General features: G+C 62.2%; 1 protein-coding gene across 2 annotated transcripts in view; it reads right to left on the reverse strand.

Moving 5' to 3' along the window:
• Window positions 1-1,057: 1,057 nt before the first annotated feature.
• Window positions 1,058-18,031, reverse strand: part of IGLON5 (IgLON family member 5) — a 28,462-nt gene continuing 11,488 nt past the window's right edge. The window contains exons 2-8 of one of the 2 annotated variants that reach the window (XM_039513629.1): window positions 11,282-11,360; window positions 8,036-8,268; window positions 6,712-6,831; window positions 5,857-5,988; window positions 5,574-5,694; window positions 2,435-2,589; window positions 1,058-1,839 (exon numbers count right to left, since the gene is read on the reverse strand). In XM_039513629.1, coding sequence (XP_039369563.1) covers window positions 1,739-1,839; window positions 2,435-2,589; window positions 5,574-5,694; window positions 5,857-5,988; window positions 6,712-6,831; window positions 8,036-8,268; window positions 11,282-11,360 — 941 coding nt within the window. In that variant the 3' untranslated portion in view covers window positions 1,058-1,738. The remainder of the gene's footprint in view (window positions 1,840-2,434; window positions 2,590-5,573; window positions 5,695-5,856; window positions 5,989-6,711; window positions 6,832-8,035; window positions 8,269-11,281; window positions 11,361-18,031) is intronic. The other variant, XM_039513630.1, reaches the window with a different exon arrangement.

The following is an 18,031-nucleotide window of genomic DNA, read 5'->3' on the forward strand; positions in this document are numbered from 1 at the left end:
CGGGGAAACGATTGAAAAATGAAGGAAATTCTCAGCCCCCAAAACTCTGCGACCCCGGGGAATTCCCAGGCGAAACCGGCACCGGCTGAAGGCAATTTGCAGGGCACAAAACCTTGTGAACGATGAAAATTGCCAGGCGACAGAATTTATTAGGTGAAACAATTCCCGCTGGGGCAAATCGCTGGATTAGGTGAGGGGGTCCCAAGAGGATGGATCTAGGCTGTTCTCAGTGGTGGCAGATGACAGAACAAGGAGCAATGGTCTCAAGTTGCAGTGGGGGAGGTCTAGGTTGGATATTAAGAAAAACTATTTCCCTAGGAGGATGGTGAAGCACTGGAATGGGTTCCCTAGGGAGGTGGTGGAATCTCCTTCCTTAGAGGTTTTTAAGATCAGGCTTGGCAAAGCCCTGGCTGGGATGATTTCGTTGGGGATTGGTCCTGCTTTGAGCAGGGGGTTGGACTAGATACCTCCTGAGGTCCCTTCCAACCCTGATATTCTATGATTCTATGAATTCATAGCTAGAAGGGGGGTATTTTTAGGTTTGGTTTGTTCACTAAGGAAATTCCCAAAAAACTCGCTGGATTAAGGAAAGGCTCAACCCGAAACCTCAGTAAACCAAGGAAATTCTCACCCCAGAAAACTTTGTGAAGGAAATAAATCTGCACCCCAGAACTGGGGTCATTTTCAGCCCAGAAAGCCCCGTGAACTAAGAAAGCCTGAAACCTGCATAAACTAGGGAAATTCTGAGCCCCTAAAACCTTTGTGGACTAGGAAATTCTCAAGCCAAACCCAGTGTGAATTAGGAGGTCTCAGTGCACAAAACTTTGTGAACTAAGGACATTTCCAGCTTCAAACCTGTGTAAACAAGGGTCCGTCTCAGCACAAAAAAAAGTGTCAATTAAGGACATTTTCAGCCCAAAAACCTTTGTGAATTAAGGGTATTTTCAGCCTCAGACCTGTGCAAACCAGGGTAATTCTCAGCCCCCAAAACTTTGCCAACTAATTAATTCGCAGCCTCAAACCCGTGTAAACAAGGATCATTCTCAGCCCAAAAACCTTTGTGAAGGAAGGAAACATTCAGCCTCAGATCTGTGTAAACCAAGGGAATTCTCAGCCCGGAAAACTTGGTGAGCGAAGGAAGATCTCAGCCTGGAAAGCTTCAGGAAATCAGGAAATTCAGAGTCCCAAACCTGTGTAAACAAGGGTCAATCTCAGCCCGAGAAACGTTGTTCGCTGAGGAAGTTTTCAGCCCCAGACGAGGGAAATTCCCCCCTCAAACACACTGTGTGGTACAGAAAGGCCCAGCCCCCAACTTTTGCAAAAGCCAGCGAAGCTCGTCCTTCAGGGCAGCTGAGAACCGCAAACTCTCCCAGAGCAGGGGAACAGCCCCTCACCGCGAGCCCTATGGCGGGGGGCCCCCATGGGGCACAGAAGCACTGGCCGTTAACCCTTTAAAGCCCTGTGTCTTTGCAGGTCCGTTTGTTCGTCCCTTTAGAACAAGTCCGGCTGGAAGTGTCTGGGATGAAAGTGACGGAAAATGGCCGTAGAAAGAAATGCATATTTTTTTTTGTCGTTTTTTTTTTCTTTTTTTCATGTTTCCCTCACAGTGCTGGGGTTCTCGATAAGATTTGTTTCTTTGTTTTCTCTCTTCGTCTCTCCCGGAAAGGAGAAGGTCTCTCTCGCGTGCTCTCCCTCTCCGCCCGAGCCGCCTCTCCTCCCGCTGCGCCTGCCGAACACGCTAGATCTTAAACAGGAGAGTCACAAAGGCAGACGACAGCAGGCCCAGGAACAAGGGGGACTCCATCCCGGTCACGGCTACGTTTTCCAGAGAGCCGGGTCCTGGCCAGAGAAGAAAGAGGATTTCAGAGCCAGGGACAAGACTTTCAAGGGACTGGGGGCAGCAAAGGTGATTTTCAGAAGCATTTGAAGTACTTCACTGGCCTTTAGCGTTTTAGAGGAGGGTGGTTTAGATTGTGGGGGCTGGGACTCCTATGTTCTGTCCCTGGTCTGGGAGGGGAGTGGGGTCTAGTGGTTAGAGCAGGGTGGCTGGGAGCCAGGACTCCTGGGTTCTGTCCCTGGTCTGGGAGGGGAGTGGGGTCTAGTGGTTAGAGCAGGGGGGCTGGGAGCCAGGACTCCTGGGTTCTATCCCTGGCTCTGGGAGGGGAGTGGGGTCTAGCGGTTAGAGCAGGGGTGGGGGCTGGGAGCCAGGATGTTCTATGTAAATGTTACTATACCCCATTGGGGGGTTTATGGCTGGGCCAGTCTTGAAAGACAGAGGGCAGGGCCAGCTGTGAATTATGGGCGGGGCTGTTGGGAAGAGTGGGCGGGGCCACTGGTGAAGGACAGTGGGCGGGGGCTGTGAGGAATGGTGGGCGGGGCCAGCGGCGAATGACAGTGGGCGGGACCAGCCGTTGTACAGGGCAGGGGGACGTACGTATCAGCCGCAGGCTTGCGTTGGAGACCCCCAGCTTGTTGGAGGCCAGGCAGCTGTAGTTCCCATAATGCCGAGCGGTGACGTTGTCGATGAGCAGCATGGAACGCGTGCGCTCGTTCCGGATCCGCAGCCCCTCGAGGCCCCCAAAGAGTCTGCTGGGTCGGGGGCAAAGAGGGGGGAGCATTACAAGATCTCACAGTTTCACACCTGGTAGGGGGGTTATCAGCAAACCAGCATGAAACACGACAAACTACAGAAGCGGCTGGGCTAGTGGGGGCTGCGGGTCGGGAGTGAGGGGCACCGGCAGAGACGGGGAAGATCAGGGCTGGGCTAGTGGGGGCTGCGGGTCGGGAGTGAGGGGCACCTGACAACCAACCTGACAAAGTAACAACCCACCGAACAACCATCCCAACAACCCCAAACCAACAACCGACCCAACACACCAACAACCAGCCCAAGAACCAACCTAACCAACCAACAAACAACAGACCCAGCAAACAACCCAACCTGCCAACAACCAATGCACCGAACAAAACCAGGAAACCACCAAGCAACCCAATAGACCAACCAACCATTAAACCACCAAGAACCCTGATATCCAACAGCCAACTAACCAATCGACAAGGAACTCAGGTGTCAAACAACAGTGGTAGCCTACAAACCAACAATCAATGCAACAGCCAACCAGCCATCTGAATAAACCAACAATCAAATGACACAAAATACCAACCATCAACCCAATAACCACACCAACAACCAACCCAACACACCATCAATTCACTAACCCAACAACCAACCCAACACACCAACCACCAACTCAACAAGCAGTTCACTAACCCAACAACCAACTCAACAAACCATCAATTCACTAACCCAACAACCAACCCAACACACCAACAACCAACTCAACAAACCATCAATTCACTAACCCAACAACCAACCCAACAAACCATCAATTCACTAACCCAACAACCAACCCAACAAACCATCAATTCACTAACCCAACAACCAACCCAACACACCAACAACCTCACTCCATTCCTGAGCCTCCTACAGGGACCCAGCCAGAGGTGGTGGAACCAGACCCCAGAGCAGAGCCAATGGCAGCAGCTGTAAATCCTGGTCCTGGGACCCAGCCAGAACCAGCCCAAGGGTCGGAACCGGCGGCCTGTCCCTGCAACCCCACCGGAGCCAGGGGAGCCAGCACCAAAGGGTGCCACAGAGCCTGCACCTGCTGCAGCAGCTAAACCAGTGCAAGAGGCTCAACCGGAGCCTGAAATACCCCCCAGTGCCCCAGGGCGAGCGGTTCGCAGTCAGAGACACCCCCATCCCCTGCATCGCTTCCAGTGGGACCAAGCCCACATCCACAACCCAGCGAGGAACTGAGGTCTCCGGGAGCAGTTCCAGGCAGAGCAGGAAGCGGATGAGAGACTCAAGGGAGCTTGGACGGCGGCACGGAGCGACCCACCACCTCTCAGCTCTTCTGACAGGTCCAGGTTTGTTGTAGAAGGAGGACTCTTACCCAAGGAGACCCTTTCTGGCGGGCACAAGGAGGACTGGCGTCCTCAGAGACAGTGGGATTTCCAGCTAAGTACCAGGAAAAGCTCTTGAGCTTAGCCCACGATCACCCTAGTGCCCATGCTGGGGTGAACACGACCAAGGTCCATTTGGGGAGGTCATTCCACCAGGAGGGCATGGGCAAGGAGGTTTCTACCTGTGTCCGGTCTTGTGAGTTGGGCCAGAGGGTGGGAAAGCCCCCAGACCAGGTCAAGGCCCCTTTCCAGCCACTCCCCATCACGGAGGTCCCATTTCAGCGAGTAGCTGTGGATATTCTGGGTCCTTTCCCTAAGAAGACTCCCAGAGGGAGGCTGAACATACTGATCTTCATGGAGTTTGCGACTCGATGGCCAGAAGCAGGAGCTCTAAGCAACAGCAGGGCTAAAAGCGTGAGCTGGGCACTGACGGACATTTTTGCCAGGGTAGGTTGGCCCTCTGTGATCCTTACGGATTCGGGGACCAACTTCCTGGCAGGGACCATGAAACACCTTTGGGAAGCTCATGGAGTGAACCACTTGGTTGCCACCCGTTACCACCATCCAACGAACGGCCTGGGGGTCACGGCGCAGCAATGCGATAAGCAGGAATGCTGTGTAAGGTTTGAACCAGGTATGAAAATTCATCTTCCATACCTAGAAGGAACCACTGGCTTGTGGACTCCTCTGTGTCCTCTGGGTGGTGGCAGCATTTACCGAGCCAAGATCAGAGAGAAGCTGTAACCTTGGGAGTGTAACACAAGTCTGGAGTGGCCGGTATTAATGTTTAGAGTCCTTGCGGGTCCCACCTTCTGCACTCAGCCCTGACCCCATCAATTAACTAACCCAACAACCAACCCTGCAAACCAGCCACCAACCAACTGGCCAAACATACCAACCAACAACCGACTACCTACACAAACCATCAACCAACCAGCCCAACAACCAACCCCACAAACCAACTGACCCAACCCATCAATCCCAATAATCAACCCTTCAACCAACTCAACAAACCAACAGCCAAGTCAACAACCCATCAATCAACCAACCATGCGCAGGCTGCGCTGCGCTGCGCCGCGCTCCTCTTCGTCCGAAACCTCATCCCCTCCGCCGGCTCGCTCGGAGAGCGACGACCTGCTGCCGCCTGCAAGAGCGGAGAGCAACCGCTCAGCCGAAGAGGGAGGGACCCGCCCTGCGCATGTCATGCCTAGGCAGGTCTGCTCCCCGGCCCGTGGACCTGCCGCCGCATGCCCCTGCGAGAGCTCACCGCGCCAAATGCCGCCGGAAAGGGCCCGCCCGCGCGCCTGCTGCGCAGCCTAGAGCCGCCCCTGCAACCAACCCAACGTAGCAACGATAATCCAACCACCAACACAAAAAACCAGCAACAACAGAGAGCGCCGGAAAGGGGATTAAATCGTTCCTGGAGGAGACTCTCACAGCTCAGATCTCACTGGGAGGGGAATTTTGGCATTCAATCTACCACAGATCACATGACGCTGCATGGCCAACGAGAGGCCAGAGGGTCGCTGACTGGACGTCAGTCACCCCTGGGGCAGGCCAATGGGGCCAGTTCCTGGAGGGGGTGGCCAGGAAGGAGGGTCACTCACTGCTTGTCATCCTTGAACCACTCGAATTCGGCAGGGGGCACGGCCATGGCCTCACATCTCAGCAGTGCCGGCTTCCCCACGGGGGGATAGGCGTCCTTCACGTCCTTGATGGTGGGAGGGTCTGAGAGGAGAAAGCGAAGGAATTAAAGGAGAGGAGCTGGCGCCCCCTAGAGGGGAAAGGCCCCATATTCCACTGCCTGCCCCGCTGAGCCAGCCAGTCTCCGCCCTGAGGCTGGACGGGAGCCGGCGCCCCCTAGAGGGGGAAGCCCAAAGGTTGACTCACAGTTGACTGTGATCAGGACCCTTTTGCTGTCGGGCACAGAGACGTCGTTGGCCGTGACGCACTCGTATTCCCCGGCCTGCTGCCTGTTGATCTCGGTGATTTCCAGATATTCCCCTTCGCTGGTGAACCCGTCTGTGTGTGGGGAGGAGATGTGGAGCGGGGGGGAGACAGACACAAACACAGACTTACACACGAGAAAAAAAAACACACAACAACACAACAGTTATCAACACCTCCTGAGGTACGGCCACCACCTGCCAGGACTGGGCCAGCAGGGGGCTGCGGGTTGGGAGTGAGGGGCGCCGGCCGAGCTGCGGGGCGTCGGGGTTCCCAGGGGGCTGCGGGTCGGGAGTGAGGGGCGCCGGCCGAGCTGCGGGGCGTCGGGGTGCCCAGGGGGCTGCGGGTCGGGAGTGAGGGGCGCCGGCCGAGCTGCGGGGCGTCGGGGTGCCCAGGGGGCTGCGGGTCGGGAGTGAGGGGCGCCGGCCGAGCTGCGGGGCGTCAGGGTGCCCAGGGGGCTGCGGGTCGGGAGTGAGGGGCGCCGGCCGAGCTGCGGGGTGTCGGGGTGCCCAGGGGGCTGCGGGTCGGGAGTGAGGAGCAGCAGGTTGGGCTCCTGTCTGATTCCTCCATGACAGCTCCAGGTCCCCCCAGCCCCCGCTCCACCCGGATCCCCTCTTTCCTCAGCCTGCCCAACCTCCCTCCGCCCCCATCCTGGCAAATCCCCCACAATCTCCCCCTGCCCTGATCCACCCCTCATTGTCCCTCCCCAATCATCCCCCGCCTACTCCTCCCCTCCCCTCCTCTCTCACTTGCCCCCCCATCTGCCCAGGGCCCCCTGCCCGGCCCGCTCCCTCTTACCTCTCAGCTGTCTCCAGGTCACGGTGGGCTCAGGTTTGCCTGTGGCCATGCACAGCAAACTCACGTCGCTCCCTTCGTTCACCGTCACGGCCGAGGAGATGTTCGTGATCCGAGCCGGCACTGGGGGGAGGGGGGGGAGCAGTGAGAGCAGCGCCAGCCTCCGACCCCCGGGGGGCGCCCTGCCCCCCGAGCCCCCATGCCTAGTGCTAGGGGTTGACCGAGTGGGGGTGGTACCCAGACGCCCCACCCCAGAGGTGGCTGCATCCCAGGGCTGGGCGAGGGGTCCCGGTATAACCAGCCCCCGTGCCCCACCCCAGAGGTGGCTGCATCTCAGCGCCGGGCGGCATGTGGGGTGTTAACACTGGACTCCCTCCCCCCCCCCATGGGACAATTTGGTAGAAAAGCCAAAAAAAGCCGCCCCTTGACGTGAGTCTCCCCCAGCCCCGCTAACAAGGCCCGTGGTGCGAGCTGATTGGCCAGACGACGAGGGCCGCAGCCAATCAGGGCGAAGCGGCGAACAGCTGCGGCGGGGACCCCGCAATTGTCCCCTCGGATCCAATCAGGCTCCATTGTCCCCACTTCCTGGCGCCGCGAGCAGCTGGGGGGCGGGAGCTGAGCCGGCAAATCCTCCCCGAGCTCCGAGCACGCGGGGCTGGTATCCAGGGCCCCCGGGCCTGGGCCTGGGCCTGATGTGCAGCCAGCTCTGGGGCGCGGCGCCGCGCGGGGGAACGGACGTCCCACCCCCAGCCCCAAGCGACAGGCTCCTGGGGGGGCGGTCGCAGGCACGAGGGATGGACACACACGTGGCTCCAGCACCAGCCCTAGAGCAGGAGACAGCCCCGCCCCACCCCCTCCCCCAGCTTCCCCATAGATCTCTGTGCAGCCCCCCCACGGACCCGCCCCCCCATCCCCCACCGCATGCACCTGCCCCCTCCCTCCCCCAGTCCCCAATCCCCCTCCTCTCAGTCGTGCATCCTCCACAGACCCCCTCCCTCCCCGCATGACGACCCAGCCCCTCCCCTCCTCTGCCCCATCGGTCCTCGCTCCTCCATCTCTGCCCATCCCCACCAATCCGTCCCTGCCCAGCACCCCCAACCCCCAACCCATCCCAGCCCATCTCCACAACCCCATCCCCATCTCTGCCCATCCCCACCCCAGTCACTGCCCATCCCCACCCCGACCCATCCCCGCAACTCCACCCCCATCACTGCCCACTCAGCCCCCAGCCCATCCCTGCCCATCCCCAAGACCCCCACCCTCCTCTCCCTGTCCCCGCCCATGGCCCCGCCCTCGAGCCCAGCCCAGCCCCTCCCCCGCCCCGTACCTTGCACGATGAGGTAGACCTGGGCCGTGTGGGGCTTGGCCTGGGTCTGGAAGGAGCAGGTGTACAGCCCCTCGTCCCACACGTCCACGCTGGCGATGAGGATGCTGAACTCGGCCGCGCTGTTGGTGAGCAGCTGGACCCGCGGGTCGATGGACCACTTGTCGTTCCCGGCGTACAGGATGTTGGAGCGATTCAGCCAGGCCACCCGGGTCACCTCCTCGTCGATGGAACAGCTGGGGGCAGAGACGGCGGGGGCTGCGGGTCAGGAGTGAGGGGCACCGGGGAGCCCGGGGCTGAGCTGGCAGGGGGCTGCGGGTCAGGAGTGAGGGGCACCGGGGAGCCCGGGGCTGAGGGGGCTGCGGGTCGGGAGTGAGGGGCACCGGCAGAGCTGGGAGGGGGAGACCAGGGCTCAGCTGACAGGGGGCTGCGGGTCGGGAGTGAGAGGCACCGGGGAGCCCATGGCTGAGCTGGCAGGGGGCTGCGGGTCGGGAGTGAGGGGCACTGGGGAGCCCGGGGCTGAGGGTCAGGAGTGAGGGGCACTGGGGAGCCCGGGGCTGAGGGGGCTGCGGGTCGGGAGGGAGGGGCATCGGCAGAGCTGGGAGGGGGAGGCCAGGGCTCAGCTGGCAGGGGGCTGCGGGTTGGGAGTGAGGGGCACCGGGGAGCCCGGGGCTGAGCTGGCAGGGGCTGCAGGTCGGGAGTGAGGGGCACCGGCAGAGCTGGGGGGAGCCCAGACCAGTAATCGCCCCCTTTGGCTCACCGCTGTCCCATGACCCTGGTTCGCAGCCCAAAGGCCATTTCCATTTTACCTCCTGGAAACCTCCCCCATGGTGACGGGAGGAGCCGGAATCCCCCTTTGCCTCTCAGCTCTGCTATGGTGCGGCTGTGAACCAGCTCCCCCCCAGAGGTGGCTGCATCTCAGCACCGGGCTGAGATAAAGAACCTTGACAGAGTAATTGGAGCCGGGAGCCAGGACTCCTGGGTTCTACCCCAGGCTCTGGGAGGGGAGTGGGGCCTAGTGGTTGGAGCAGGGAGGCTGGGAGCCCGGACTCCTGGGTTCCCTTCTCAGCTCAGGAGCAGTCGTGTGTGCAGACCCAAGGAAGGCGAGATGTCGGAGCTTCTACAGCTCATTCCCCCTCCCCACCCCCCACCCCCCAAAATACGGGATCGGCTCCCAGGTCTGGGACTGCTGGGTTAGCAAAGCTTGGAAAGACGCAGCATATGCAGCAGCCTCTCAATTTAATGCCTATATGGAGATGTTCCAAAACTGAGCCTGCTCTGCCGGTGCCCCTCACTCCCGACCCGCAGCCCCCTGCTAGCCCAGCCCTGGGCTCCCCACCCCCAGCTCTGCCGGTGCCCCTCACTCCCGACCCGCAGCCCCCTGCCAGCCCAGCCCTGCCCCCCCGACTTCTGCCGGTGCCCCTCACTCCCGACCCGCAGCCCCCTGCTAGCCCAGCCCTGAGCTCCCCACAGCTCTGCCGGTGCCCCTCACTCCCGACCCGCAGCCCCCTGCCAGCCCAGCCCTGCCCCTCCTCCGACTTCTGCCGGTGCCCCTCACTCCCGACCCGCAGCCCCCTGCCAGCCCAGCCCTGCCCCCCTCTGACTTCTGCCGGTGCCCCTCACTCCTGACCCGCAGCCCCCTGCCATTCCTGCTCGCTCCTGTCTGTGAGCCCCCCAATCAGCAAAGTGAGATTGAATTAGGGGGGCTGTTTTCTCTCCTTTAATGCCACAATCACGAAATAATTCCAGCTCTCAGAGGATCCAGGCGCCAGCACCCGGCAGCTGCAGGACGCGGATTGGACAGCGCTCGGCCAATCACACTGTGAGATCTGCAGGGGGCAGGGTGGGGGTCTCCCCTGGCGGTCAGGGCTGGTCCCGATGCCCCAGGCTGGCACTAGGAGGCGCTGGGCTGCAGGATCTCCCCTGGCAGTCAGGGCTGGTCCCGATGCCCCAGGGCGGCACTAGGGGGCGCTGTGCCTCAGGGAGCAGGATGGGGTCTTGTTCCAAGACCTGTGCGGGGAGGAGGGGGGCGGGGCTCTGGGAGCGCCCCCTGCTGGGTCTGTGCGGCTCACAGCAGGGGTGTGACCGGCTCAGTGTCAGTCGGAGGTGAGGCTGGGGGTGGGGGGGGGTCACAGACAATGTTAGGGGCCGGGGAGCCAGCCTGGCTGGGGGGCGGCTGGGGTGTTGGGAAGGAGATATGGGGTCGGGGGGGCCCTGCAGGGGGCTGTGTGGGCTCCCCCTTCCCCTTCAGCACCCACCGCACCCCCCTTCCCAGCCGCCCCCCACGGCACCTACCCCCAGGATCTAGGTCAGCCCAGCCCCATCGCCCCAGGACAGAGCAGAGCGGCTGGGAGGGCTGCGGCGAGGGGGGGTGGGGGGAGCCGGATCTAGGTCAGCTCTGAGCATGAGTCAGGCTGGCTGGTGCATTGCAGGAGGGAGCGGGGGTGGGGGGGGGAGGAGAGAGAGAGAGACAGAGAGATGTGGTGGGTGGGGATAGAGGCGGTGGGTGGGGATGGACAGACAGACGGCGGATGGGGATACATGGAGTGATCACAACTTTTCACATCCCTTCCTGGTGCTCTGAAAAGGACCCACCCCCCACCCGGCTGTGTTAGCCGAGGGGCCGGTCCGGGCACTGCAGCACTCAGCTGTTACGGGCGAGTCTCTCCCCTGTGGTTTGTTACTCCAGGGTCTCAAGCACAATTTATCATCACCGGGTCTCTCATCTGAACCCTAATGTTGCACATGTTTGTTATTGTAGGGTCTCCATCAAAACATGCTCAGATGAACCCTGCTAGCCCAGCCCCGGCCTCCCCCTAATCCCAGTTATGCTGGTGCCCCTCACTCCCGACCTGCAGCCCCTGCCAGATCAGCCCTAGCCTCCTCCCCCCACCCCCCAGCTCTGCCGGTGCCCCTCACTCCCGACCCGCAGCCCCTGCCATCCCAGCCCTTGCACTGAAGCAGGGTTTGGGGGATGTACATGATCTGGCTTTTTGACAGCATGATCCCCCCCCCCCCCGGCCCAGGAGCTCTGGAGAAGGTGGCAGAGCCTCAGCTGGGCTCCTGTGTTTTCTCTGAACACGACCCCGGCGCGAGGATGAAACGTTACTAGGCCGGGGGCTGCCGGGGGCTTCCTGGGGTGAGTGGCATTGGGGGCACCCTGCTGCGGGGAACGGGGTGGGGGCCCCAGCAGGGACAGAGACCCCCAGCCTCACCCTCAGCACGGGGGCCGCTCGGGCAGGGTCTCACCTTAGAATGGCATCGTCCCCTTGACACACCGTGTAGTTGTCGGCCGGCTGGTTATACTCCAGGCTCCGCACCAGCAGCCCTGAGGGCAGAAAGAGAGAACGGATGAGACAGCGTCTGGGGACAGCTCGCCCGGTGCTGAGACGCAGCCACCTCTGGGGTGGGGCAACCGGGTAACAGCCGCACATAACAACACACGGGGCTGGTTCACCCGGCGCTGAGATGCAGCCACCTCTGGGGTGGAGCACAGTGGCTGTTTAATTCACAATTCACTGGAGGAAATGCCAGGGCCTCTGGGAGCACAGCGCCCCCTAGCGCCGCTTTGGGGTAGGGGGACCAGCCCTGACTGCCGGGGCAGAGCCCCCACCCCGCTCACACGGCACCGCGCCCCCCAGCAGCCGTTAACTTTGGGGACAGGGGATTCGAACCCCCTGGAATGTGAATTCAGCTGAGGCCAGCGGGAGGCGCTCACACGACTCTGCCCCCTACGCACGGGCTGCTCTGATCCCAGCCCCAGGCGGTTTGTTCCGCACCCGTCTGGGTCCCTCAGGGGGATTTCGGTGATGGATGCTCCCCCCCCCCCCCCCCGGGACAGGGAGTCACAGGCCAAGAGCCCCTCAGGCCTCAGCAGCAGCTTGTCTCATTTCAACACCCGCATCTCAACCTTCACTGCCCCCCCCCACACCATGTAACAACCTCAGAGGAGCCCAGGGCTGGGATCACGGGGGGCTGCGGGTCGGGAGCGGGGGGCACCGGCAGGGCTGGGGGGGCAGGGCTGGGATCGGGAGGCTGGGAGAAGTGGGGATACAGGCAGGGCTGGGATGGGGATGGGGGCAGTAGGGGCACAGGCAGTGGAGGGCTGGGGGCAGTGGGGCACAGGCAGGGGTGGGGGCAGGGCTGAGATCATGGGGGCTGTGGGTCAGGAGTGGGGGCACCGGTGGGGCTGGGGAGCACGCCTGGGATCGGGGGCTGGGGGCAGTGGGGGCACAGGCAGGGCTGGGATGGGGGCAGTGGGGGCACAGGCAGTGGGGGGCAGGGCTGGGCTCGGAGGGCTGGGGGTCAGGAGTGGGGGGCACCGGCGGGGCTGGGGAGCACGCCTGGGATCGGGGCTGGGGCAGTGGGGGGCACAGGCAGGGCTGGGGGCAGGGCTGGGATCGGGGGCTGGGGGTCAGGAGTGGGGCAGGCAGGGCTGGGATCGCGGGGACCTTCCCGGCTCCCTCAGGCCGATCCTGACCCGCAGCCACGTGTCCCCCCCCCGGCTGAGCGGGGACGTGACGGGGGGGGGGGTCGGCCGGGCCCAGGGGGTGACTGGGGGGCAGGGTCGCAGCTAAGCGAAGCCGGGGAGGAGCCTGCAGCGAAACGGGGGCGCCCCCCCCAGTGACCCGGCCGGACCCGGGGTGCGGTGGGCGGGGGAGCAGGGGGCTGCCGGTCGGGAGTGAGGGGGCCCGGGGGGGGGGCGGCCGGTCACTTTACATTCAGAGCCAGCGACAAAGTGACGGGGGGAGACGGGCACAGACAGAGCGCGAGCATCGCCCGCCGCAGCGCCCCCCCCCCGCCTGCCCCCCCAGCTCTGCCAGCCCCTGCCAGCCCCCTCCCGCCCTGCCTGCCCCCGCCAGCCCTGGCTCCCCGCCCTGCCGGTGCCCTCACTCCCGCTCCCGCAAGCCCAGCTCCTGGGGTTAAAGTGGCTCTCGCTGCATGACTAATAACACCCTCCCACCTCCGTCCACCCCTCTCGCCGGGATCAAATGAGGACCCCGGCTTCGGCTAATGCAGGTGATTTATGGAGCCTGGCCACGATTCACACCGAGGTGCAGCGAGTCTAAATGCGGGGGGGGGGGGCTGGGAGCCCGGACTCCTGGGTTCTCTCCCCGCCCGGGGGCGTGCAGGGATCTGAGCCAAGGCCTCGAGCTGGGAAGAAAATGCAGCAAATAAAACTGGAGACAGTGAGTGATAGTGATCCTCGTACCCGGCTCGGAGTGTGTGTGGGGGGGGGGCGTAGGGGGTGTCCCTGCTGCCCTGTGTTACATACTGCACCCCCGCACCTGATCGCTCGCACACACACACCAGCCCCTCCAGGACGGGGACACACACACACACACACACACACACACACACACACACACGCCCCTCCAGGACACACACACACACACTTCCCTAGGGCAGGGTAACCCCATTGAAATGCCGCCCCACCCTCCCCACAGTCTCAGTCTGGCACAGCAGTGGGGGGGCAGTCAGCCCTCCGCCTCCCTGAAACCAGAAGCCAGCTCAGGGCTCCGCACTACCCCCCCCCCCCCAGGGAAACTGAGGCAGTGATTGGCCAGTAGGTTCCCCACTTCTCACTTTCAGGGGGCGAGTTCTGCTGTTAGTCCAGAGTCACCGTCTGACTGCGCCGGGGCCGGGGCCGGGGCCGGGGCCGGGGCCGGATTTTGATAGCTGGGGGGGGGCGGTGTGTGTGTGTGTGTCTGCGGACAGATGGGCGGGGCCCGCGAGGGAAGGTACCTGTGTATTCATCCACCCATCCCCTCCCCCGAGCTGCCTGACAGATCCGTCCCATCCCCTCGCTCACACCAATACGCTTCTCACCTGCCCGGCTTTGTGGTCCCCAACAAGGGGGTCACGCCTGCGAGCCTCAGTTTCCCCTCCCATCCCTCCTCTCTCACTGGCTTCTCCCCAGGTCCCCCCGCTCCAGATTCTTCAGTCCCTCGCAGTCTGTGGTGGGATCCCAGCTGAGTGGGGCTGGGGAGGGGGGCAGGGATCCAGTGCTGGAATTGGGTGCAAAGGAGCGTGGGGGGGGGGGGGAAATTGCCGTCTGCCTCCAAAGCAGGAGAACTGCTAGGGGCTGGCAGGGCTGCAGTCCCCCCACTTCGCCGCTTCCCGTCCCGGTGGCCTTTTCAGAATCAATCAGCTCTTCCTGAATCACTTGCTCAGACGGGGTGTCACGTCGGTGTCTCAGCCTGTGTGTCTTGGCCCTGGTGACTCCCCCCCCCCCCACACACACACACAGCGACATGCTGAGAGCCGGGGCCCCCCCAACTCATGAGACAGCCTCCTCCAAATCACACATTCCCCCCCACCAAATCATGTTGCCTTCAGCCCCATGGTGCCTAGAATGAGGCCGTTTACCTTCAAAATCGCAAGCTTGCTGCATCAAATCACGAGATCATCTCCAAAACGTGCGAGACTGCCCCCCGACTGGGAGATTACCATAAAAACCAGAATGCTGCCTGCCCCATTGTGGGCCTGCCCCCAAAGTCAGGACACGGCCTGGAGGATCAGAAGCCTGCTGCCATACATCATGACCGTGCCCTCACAACCGCGAGACCGTGCCCCCCAAATCACCAGACCCCCTTCCAACCCCAGCGACTGCCCCGCAAAAATCACACGTTTACCGTCAAAATCACCGGCTCGCCTCAGAAGCCCCCAACCGTCCCGCTAAATCCTACGAGCATCACTGACAGCAGGAGACTGTCCCGCAAAATCACGAATTCGCCATCAAAATCAGGAGATGGAGCTGAAATCATAACAATCCCCCCAAATCCCGAGACTGCACCCAAATCACAACACTGGCCTCCAAAATCACAACTGCCATCAGATCACAAGATTTTAAACAGTCATAAATTTGGGGTCTTTATTTGCCTGCTGGGTTCCTGGACCCTGGGGGGAAAAAAAATCACATCTTTATGCTTCCTCCCCAACCACAGGAGATGGAACCAGACAATTTTAGTGAACTCAGCTGCTCCAAAACTCACCGACTCCAGGCGGAGTCACATCTTGAAACAACTCCTATATATTGAGATGTGATGAAGAGGTGAAGCAGACAGGTCAGTACTGTATGGGATAGAGAGATAGATAGATAGATAGATAGATAGATAGATAGATAGATAGATAGAGGGGGTGGATGGAGATAGATAGATGGGGTAAGTGGGGGTAGATAGATAGATGGATGGATGGGGTGGACAGGGATTGATCGATCGATCGATAGATAGATGGGGTCAGTGGGGGGAGTTTGATGGCTGGCTGGATGGGGGGGACCGGGATTGAGAGATAGCTAGATAGATAGAGGGGGTGGATGGGGTGGACAGGGATCGATCGATAGATATAGATAGAGGGGGTGGATGGGGATAGATAGATAGATAGATAGATAGATGGGGTAAGTGGGGGTAGATAGATGGATGGATGGATGGGGTGGACAGGGATGGATAGATAGATAGATAGATAGAGGGGGTGGATGGGGATAGATAGATAGATAGATAGATAGATAGAGGGGGTGGATGGGGATAGATAGATGGGGTCAGTGGGGGTAGATGGATAGATGGCTGGGGGGCTGGGGATCGCTAGCCGGTAGCTGTGTGGGGGAATGGATGGACGCATGATGCCGTGTTAATCACTGGCTGGCTCTGTCTCTCCAATCTCTCTCTAGACCATTGTCCTCAGCTCCTTTGTTTTGATGCTGAGTTGTCATCCTCCCCGCCCCCGCCCTGTCCAGAGGCAGCCGGCCTGAGACCAGGGAAGCCCAAGGCTGTGGCAGAAGCTCCTTCTCAGTTCCCTTCCCCCCCTCCCCATTTCTGGGTGTGTGGCGGGGGGGGGGGTCCCCTCTGCGCTGAATCCCATCGCTACAGGGGCCAGCCAAGGGCACCTCACGGCCCTGCGTGAAAGCGCCTGCCTGGAGCTGCAATCCCAGGGACAATGAATAGCGTGTGTGTCCCTACTGCTGGGGAGAGAACCCAGGAGTCCTGGCTCCCTGCTCTAGCCCCCGAATCCCACTAGGCCCCGCTCCCCTCCCAGAGGTGGGGAGAGAACCCAGGAGTCCTGGCTCCCAGCCCTCCCCCGTCTATCCCACTAGGCCCCGCTCCCCTCCCAGAGCTGGGGAGAGAACCCAGGAGTCCTGGCTCCCAGCCCTCCCCCGTCTATCCCACTAGGCCCCGCTCCCCTCCCAGAGCTGGGGAGAGAACCCAGGAGTCCTGGCTCCCTGCTCTATCCCACTAATCCCACTAGGCCCCGCTCCCCTCCCAGAGCTGGGGAGAGAACCCAGGTGTCCTGGCTCCCAGCCACCCCCCACTCTAACCACTAGTTCAGAGGTGGGCAAACTATGGCCTGTGGGCCAGATGTGGCCCGTGGGACCCTCCTGCCCAGCCCCTGAGCTCCCAGCCGGGGAGGCTCCCCCCCGGCCCCTCCCCCGCAGCCTCAGCTCGCCCCACCACCAGCGCAAGGCTCTGGGCGGAGGGGCTGCGAGCTCTGGGGCAGCGCAGCTGCAGAGCCGGCCTGACCCGGTGCTCCAGGCAGCGCGGGAAGGGGGTAGGGAGCAGGGGGGGCTGGATAGAGGGCAGGGGAGTTTGGGGTGTGGATAGGGGTTGGGGCGGCCAGAGGGTGGGGAACAGGAGGGTTGAATGGGTGCAGGAGTCCCAGGGGGCAGCCGGGAAGGAGGGGGGGTCGGTGGGGGGGGTCGGGAAGGAGGGGATGGACGGGCGGCGGGGGCGGTCGGGGAGGAGGGGGTCGGACGGGTTGGCGGGGCGGTCGGGGAGGAGGGGGGGTCAGACGGGGCGGCGGGGGGCGGTCGGGAAGGAGGGGGGTTGGATGGGGCAGTCGGGGGGCGGTCGGGGAGGAGGGGTCAGACGGGGCGGCGGGGCGGTCGGGAAGGAGGGGGTTGATGGGGCAGTCGGGGCGGTCGGGAGGAGGGGGATTGGATGGGGCAGTCAGGGTGGGTGTTCCGTGGGTGGTCAGGGGACAGGAGTGGGGGCAGGGGTCCCGGGGAGGCCATCAGGGGCTAGAAGTGGGGTCGGATAGGGGGCGGGGCCAGGCCACACCTGGCTGTTTGGGGGGCACGGCCTCCCCTAACCGGCCCTCCATACAATTTCCGAAACCCGATGCAGCCCTCAGGCAAAAAAGTTTGCCCACCGCTGCACTAGACCCCCCCTCCCCTCCCCGAGAACCCAGGAGTCCTGGCTCCCAGCCCCTCCCCCACTCTAACCACTACACCCCACTCCCCTTCTGGAGCTGGGGAGAGAACCCAGGAGTCCTGGCTCCCCGCCTGGCAAAGGAAGAGGGAAAGAGGCAGAGCTGCTTTGTCACTGCCAAACTCCTAATGGGGGAAGATTCGTCTATTTCACACCCGCCCCCCCCCCCCTTGCAGCTCAGTCCAGCCAATTCAGGTTCATTTCGGGGGATTGGTGGCAAGTGGGGGCGGGGAATGGGGAGGGATCCTGGCAGCGGGGTGGGGCGGGGGGGGGAGGCGACCCTACAATAACAAACCCCTGCACAGCCCCAGGGGTTCTGAGAGAAACCACAACAACAAAGCAGCCCTTCCGAGTGACCCTACCATAACCAGGGTCTCTGTCCCGCCCCCAGATGCCTGGCCCCTCCCCTCCCCACAGCCATTCGTCGGGGGATCCCCCAGCTCTGCCCCCCAAGAGAGATCCAGCTAGTCACCCACCCGCTCTTTATCTCGCTGTCCACCCTTCCTTTATCTATTCCTCCCATCCGGCTGCTCGCCATTGTCCGGAGCCATCCGTCCTCCCTGATCCTGTCCAGCCTCCGTCTTCCCTCTTCAGCCCTCCCTCCCCCCCTCCATCCTCCCCCCCATTTATCTATCTGCCCACCGGGGACAAGGCCGACCGCCCCCGTGGGACTCCACAGAGGGGAAGCCGATGAGCTGGTTTCTGGGTCTATCATCCCCGCCCCCAATGCAATCCGAGGGGCAGGGGGCTCCCCGTCCCGTCAGGTCTGCTGCCCCTTCCCCGCTGTGCCCAGAGCCCC

This window comes from Mauremys reevesii, linkage group 24, assembly GCF_016161935.1.
Source record: "Mauremys reevesii isolate NIE-2019 linkage group 24, ASM1616193v1, whole genome shotgun sequence".
Taxonomy (NCBI): domain Eukaryota; kingdom Metazoa; phylum Chordata; order Testudines; family Geoemydidae; genus Mauremys; species Mauremys reevesii.